Source organism: Anopheles marshallii, chromosome 2 (assembly GCF_943734725.1).
Source record: "Anopheles marshallii chromosome 2, idAnoMarsDA_429_01, whole genome shotgun sequence".
In the NCBI taxonomy this organism is placed as follows: Eukaryota; Metazoa; Arthropoda; class Insecta; order Diptera; family Culicidae; genus Anopheles; species Anopheles marshallii.
In genome coordinates, this window is record NC_071326.1 from 8,619,035 (window position 1) to 8,626,208 (window position 7,174).

The following is a 7,174-nucleotide window of genomic DNA, read 5'->3' on the forward strand; positions in this document are numbered from 1 at the left end:
GTTTTGGTTGAGGAATCGAGCCAGAAAAACACGATTAGACTTTTAATCAACAGCATCTACACCATGAAGGCATGAGCGGTAGCAGTTTGAATAAGGATGCGGGCCTCGGTTTGGTGGATGAAGGGCGAAACAAAGAGGTGGGAGGATGGGAAGGAGATAAAGAGAGCGATATGTGTATTTATAAGGAAATATTTTTGGTGTAAGGTAGGATTTGATGTTAAATTATGTCAAGTACACGAGTTGGGTATGTAAATTTCACAATCTCCGTGTATAAACCAACGTTCTTTTGGATCTTTTAATAATATTGAGCTTTAAAAGACCAAGGAAAACATTTCAAATAATTGTTAACCCTAACCTAACCCCCCCTTCGTCTTCACTTGTTAAAATCTATGCCAATTATTTTACTTTTATTGAGAAGATCCAGTATAAAAAGTTCATCTTTATATTTAATTTTCCAGTTGATATTGAAAAGTATTCTTATTTATCTGCTGATGATGCTCTTAACCCTTAACAAACACAAAAATAAAACAATACACACGCGCAGATTTCTTTTTTAAAAACCGTTGGATGTTCTTGCTTCGTTGTCTTTATTTACAATTCCAACTAGAACGTGGGTGCTTTCGCGACACTTCAAACAGGCACACGGAGATACATTAAGGGAAAAACAATCAAACCGGCCTTACGACTAGGGATTAAAATAACAAACTGATGCGAAAACCATACACGAGCGAACGGAAGGTAAAAAACCGGCTCGGCAAAGAGAACCGAAAAAATTAGTCTCCCGGGGCTGCCACACGAAAATCCCCCATCCTAATGTCTACTGAATCCGCTACAAAATCCCAATAATATCACGCGGACAGCACGAGGCCGCACGGTTCCGGCCGTCTAGTCAATCTCCAAACCCCGAAACGCTTTCACCGGCGGTTTGATGGAGGTTGAGCTGGAGTTTTTCTGCTTGGGAGCTTCCTTGAACACGCTGGAATCCATCAACCATTCGCGGTACTCCGTCTCCAGGCGCTTTTTCTGCTCCGCATGCATTATGGCCACCTCATCGAATGGTCCACCAAAGTCCTACGAATTGTAACAGAGCAGAGGGTGAGCTAAGCGTGGCGATCATCCCCCAAAACGGACCCCAGTGCAAACCTTTGGCAAGTAGTCAACACCGACAATCTCCTCCGGTCCAGCCGTCGTAAACTGCAGCAGTCCGAGCAGTTCCGATTTGATTAACGGTTTCACCAGCGCCATCACCTGATTGATGAAGGAGGCCGTATGGACGATGTAGATCTTCTTCAGCCGCACCGGATGCGCGTCCTGGATGTAGTTCATGAACACACGCAGCGGACCAAACTGCACCCGGGCGAGATGCCCCAACCGGACGCCCTTCATGTCGAAGATGACGATGTAGCCCTCCATGATGCCGTCCACGCTGATCTGGGCATCGTTAAACATGCAGAACGATTTAACTGCCTCGGTAAAGTTCATCTTGGAAGGATCGGTATCCGACAGGCGATAGTACAGCAACCGATAGCCTTCCGGGGTCGTCCGTGGTAGGGCCACCATGTGTCTGGAAGCAGGAGGAGTGCGAATAAAATTTGAACATTAGCCTTCTTTATGTGGGCGCGTGTAATGCTACAGATAAATTCGCTTACGTGGCATTCAGTGTCATCTGCACACCTGCTCCCATAATGTCTCGGTTGTCGAAAATTTCCGGTGAATTGGCATGAATCTGTGCGTACTTCTGTAGCGCTTTCTTCGCATCATCCACGTTCCACAGGCAGGCGTGCAGGAACAGGTAGGCATGATTTTTCGAAAAGCTTGGAAACCGTGGCTGATCTTTCATCCTGTTTAAAGAAAGTATCGTAGAAATCTTTAGTTAGTGATTGAACTTTACTGAAAAACGTATAACTTGAGTTTCAGTCTTTGATTCGGTATGAATTTTTGAATACAACTGAATACAAAACTATGGACGGCATAGCACATATCGACACTAAAATCAAAAGATACAATTGCTGTGGCTTCCAACGTTCTGAATAATTCAGCACACGATAGGTCGATTCGTTTTGGGGCCGGAATTCATGAACGTTAAACAAAAAAATAACCCTCCCCAGAGAACTAAATGCAGTAGCAGTGTATGGAAATGATTGTTTGCCCTGCGCTTCTTACACAAACAGCCGACTTGCTTACGCATTCCGCATTTAATCAAGCAAATGAAGTCATCATACCGAGAGCAATTGCTGCACGGCCCGGTTGCTTACCATTCGTACAGAGTGTCCACGTTGGCGGCATGCTCTTTGGGCACTTCCAGCGGCTCCGGACTGTCTTTGAAGGGATGTGATAAAGTGGTCATTATTGGCACTAAGGAGCAGGGTGCTTTTTTTCCCCGGAGTGAGTTTTCGGCCCGGCACGGTACAGCAGCCCTAGCAGTTGTTCAACCTCTAAGCCACCGATACGCACTGGCCGGTGGTGGAGCGAATGGCGGTGTTCGGTGTTCTATTAACTTTCGCTTCTGTAAGCTGCCGAGTGTGGGAAGGAAAGCAAAAGGGAATGTTTTAAATTATTATCCATCGTCTCGGCTGTCTGCGAGTTGTCGTTTGCACGCTGTTGCCTGCGCACAAGTGAATCGAAGGGCCGTAAACGGTGCCGTGGGATTTTCCATCGTACATGCACTAGAAGTTGTTCCGGCGGTTTTCCGGCGCAGATTTGTAATGTAAATATTGTTGTTATATTATTAATGTTGTAATATAATTCTTACAAAGAAGGTTTATGTTGATCGAAAGTTCAACCTTGTACGAATATTTTTAACATGTTGTCTAGGTAATAGGTTGTAAGTCAAATTGTATTAAATTATCCTTTTTTATGTTGAAAATTTGATACAACCTATCTTACTCGATGTGTTCTTTCTCACTTATTGTCTCACAAAAAAAAGAGTTCAAATAAAATTTAAACTGCCATTATTGCAGCTTCTGTTTCCTCCCTTGTTCATGTCTCTGATGGACGTCGTGGGCAAACAAAAAGGCAAACAAAATAAAACCACCGCGACATAACCTTGGCCATCGAAAGCTCAAGCAAGCGTATCGTGCATGAAAAGGCGCGCCCGACGCGTACATAATCGCGTCACAGCACATCATACAGCATACACCATGCCATGCCGTATCCGATTCGAGAAGGAAGCATGTGCGTGCTGGCGTCATTTGTTTGCCACTTGGCTCGTGTACGGTTGTGACCAGCGAAAGAGTTGGGTCGTTGGTTTGCATACATCATCTTCAAGGGCACGGTTTTTGAAGAATTTGTGAGTTCATGTAGCGGCGCTTATGCTGCCGTGCTGCTTGCGGTCACTCTAATTAGGTGCGCGCCACAAGGTTGCGAATGTGAGCTTATGGAAATTATACTCGATGGTTAATTAATAACTGAAATGAAACGCGAATGTGCTATACCGGCTCAGGAGTTGGCACAGTGATTTTTCACAAAACCCGTCACATAAATCCCATTAACAGTTGACTTTATTGTACCAATTTTCTTCAAACAATGAATGCCAAATTCGTAACATGTCTGAGCATAACGACACGGTACATTTTCTAACAACTGTTGACGACTGTATTCCAGTGAAATCATTAGAGAGCATTAGTAGCTGAAGACCTTCCAAGAACTTTTGTCTGAGTTTGTTTCGTACCATGGTTCATGCTTGACCCCATGAGGAAAGTTCAACAAAGTGACATGAATTTGGCAAATGAGTTTTGCGAAAGCTTTTTGCTTTGTAACTTACCATGCTTTGCCTCCAGAGGTTTACATTTTCGTTGCAGCTTAGTTACAGCTTTCAAAGCATCTGTTCTCATTTAGTTACACAGGCGGTTGTGCGATTCAAATAAATGATCACAAAACAGCCTCTGATATTCCGCCAACACACAACTCCCAGCAACGACGGTAATCATTTTCCCTAAAGGTACCGGACACACAGCATAAAAAGAACTATCACCTCCTTCGCTGCGATTGCGATTCAAAGAATGCGACTGTATCATCTCACGGCAGCAGCCACCTGTTTGTGACCTTCCTGTAGCAACTTCAAGCCGACAAAGCGAGAGAATGCATAACACATTTCAAAAACAAACTTGCTCCACTCGTCACGAGCATCACCTCAGCTTCAACGTTTAATGCAGCGCACAGGGGGCACTTGAAGTAAAAAAAAACCTTTGCAAGACCTGTGACGCGAAAACTTTCCATTTCTCTTCGACTTTTTTCGCCTCACTCGTCTAAACATCATCATGCCGTCGGGGAGGGGTGTGATCGAAGATGAGTGTAACGAGACATGCGTACGTACAACGCACACTGCTGCACACCTTGTGCATGAACATTACCTTTCCCCAGTGCTTTCCGAGCTGGGCCAACACTTGCGAAATGGCTTAGCGCCGAAAAGTACGCACCCACAGAGGGAGATCGCCGGCTACAGGCGGTCGCGTGAATAATCTGCCCGCGATTCATCTGCGTAATGGCATAATGAAGTGTCTCTCATCCCCGCTTTGGTCGCCTTTCGGGTGCTACAGGTATACAACACACCCCGGGGCTAGGGAAGTGAAACCGCCTGCCAGCGTGTTGGGATGTTACGCGATGGTAGTGGCTGTTAATAAAATTATCAAATAAACTCCCCACACATGAGGTGTTTCATAAATGTCTCGTTGCTAACCTCAAATGTCGGTGTGTGTTAATAACAAATATCTATGTCACTAGAACCGGATGATGTACTGATCGCACATAACAAAAGTGGAAAAGTCGAGCATCTTTAAAGACGGATCGTACAAATTGAAAAGTTTCTTAACAGTTGTCGTTATACTTATCATATTTACAGTAGAACACAGTTTCATATTGTAAATGTAAACATAAAAACTACATTAGAGGTCAAAATAATCAAAGATCCCCTTGGATTCAAATTATTCTTATTGGTTCATGCAGAAGGCAAGACCTTTAAATGTTGATTAAATTTACCAATTTACCTTTCAGCTTAAGTATTGTGAGACTATCAACGACATTTATTGGGTTTTGAGGGCCTTACTGACCTCAGAACGCTTGGTGATTGGCTTATTAAACTCATTGTAGAAGGCCTTCCAGAAATTCCAATCCTTGCTTTATGTGTTGAATTTTAACACAAGCAACTTAAAAAATAGATATAAAATCACATCGATACACCAACAACCCATATTCGTGCATGCAATCGAAAAGGCAAGTACTTCAAATACATTTAAGATACTGTAGCGTGTTCACAAACTCACTTTCATTGAGCCCCAAACACAATGTGCCCCTTCAGTTCGCACTTTCCCTTGACCAGGTGCGTTCATGTTTTGTGAGGTTATATGAATGCCTTCATCCACAGCTGTTCTTCAGCCCTCCGAACCCTCGCGCATCATTCCATCGGGAGGCAGGCGAACTCGCAGCACCGAAAGCATACTTGTCCAAAAATTAATGTTCCGTCGACCTCGCGGATTACGTTACCGTGCGCAGTAAATCCCAGCAGACCTGTAGGCACAACGCTGCTGCTGTACGTACGTACAGGTTCGGTAAAATTGTCGAGTACGGTGCATTTGTGTTACTTTCCCGGACCGTATCTCCGTTTCGTGCGTTTTTGAGAGGTACGGCTGAGAGGCGGAATAACGATGTTACACAATCTTTTTATGCATCGAGCTCATTTTTTTAATACCTTTTGTCAGTTCCTCGTATTCCCCGTACGTTCGTTCGGCGTTGGGTGAGAGCGAAAGGATGGGCACGAGTTGTATGTCGGGCACAATTTCACACTTACACCGTTCGACACTTATTTATGCGAATTGATTGACAAGGTACCGTATCTCACTTGATGTTTGTTGGATGAAAGGCGTAACACAATACTGAAGTTACATGCAATTGAAGGTTGTATTGTTAGCTGAGATGCTTCTTAATCTTACGATAATTCTCAAGACAAAGATGGTATGAGACTTTTCTGCATATTAAACTGTTAATCAAGTGTAGCTCTAGCATTCATAAGCCTAACTGTTCCCAAATTTTAAAGCTTTATTTTCAATCAATTTCGTTTTATTATTGAATTTTTGTATAATTTTCTTTGATAAATTGGTGAAGATGCGCAACAAACAGCACCTTCTCTGTGATATGTTTTCGACGATAGCTTAAGATATTCAAATATCCGTTTTCGTGTTTGAAGTGTTTTTGTCTGAGTAGATCTCCTCAAATTACGTAATCACCCTCCATACTTACTTTTTTGGCGTAGAGTTCCTCGTTAATGGCATTTTTTTCCAATTCATCATTCTTGTCTAATTCTTCTAAAAAACCTGTCTCAGTGCAGCAGATCGAAATCCCCCCCCAGGCAGGTATGATCGCTCGTCTGATCACTTGTGAGATACCGTAGTCCCCCCATACCCGATTGACGTAAATCGTTGAATCGTTAAAGTGGCCGGTATCGTCCGACATTGGGAAGCAGAAATAACGCTGGTAATGGCACAACGCGTCCACGCTTAACCTTGATTTCGGGTCATTGAAACGGGGTGTTGGGACAGGTTCTAATGGTAACGCTTCCCGGATTTGAGTGCAATTGATACGTAACAATCACAATGTGCGGTTAGTGCTGTACCGTCATTAGAATCACTCCCTACCGTTGTCTTCATTAATAAGCAGTGCGTATGGTGATTGAAACCCTCGCTAAACCTGGTGGTTCACCATGAACAGGTTCCTGTCTATTAGCGGGTTAATTGTAATTATGGGACCCACGACTGCATCGAACTGGTCTACTGTATTGAAGGTTGCGATTAAAAACTTGCACTTGATAACAGTTGATGGAGAATGTTAGATAATGATAATGAGTAGCCTCTACCAGCAAAGGTGTTCACTAAAATAGCGGGTACATGCAAATGTCAAGGAGAGTGCTGGTAAAGTGCGTAATTTGTTGCAGATATTAGGAACAGTAACCAGTCTACAGAACTGCATTCACTTTGTTTCGTTTTGAGCGTGAAAACGGAGCAACCCCAACAACACGCCATGGAAAGTTCCTCGCCAAAACCCCAGCAAAGCATTGACCCACATTCACAGCCCATCTCGACGATCGAGCCTGATTGCCAAGTGGTAGTGGTAGCTCTTTGCAATGAAAGTACACTTACATCATGCTGGAGCATGGGTTGTCTACACAAAAAAAAAACTGTAA

At 43.6% G+C, this 7,174-nt stretch overlaps 1 protein-coding gene across 1 annotated transcript; it reads right to left on the reverse strand.

The window, feature by feature from the left end:
- Nucleotides 1-885: 885 nt before the first annotated feature.
- Nucleotides 886-2,347, reverse strand: LOC128719540 (alpha-tocopherol transfer protein-like). Its single transcript, XM_053813166.1, has 4 exons — nt 2,256-2,347; nt 1,650-1,841; nt 1,144-1,564; nt 886-1,071 (listed from the first exon to the last, which is right to left on the reverse strand). Exons 1-4 carry the CDS (start codon nt 2,345-2,347, stop codon nt 886-888), a joined length of 891 nt encoding a protein of 296 aa, XP_053669141.1.
- Between the last annotated feature and the right edge of the window lie 4,827 nt (nt 2,348-7,174).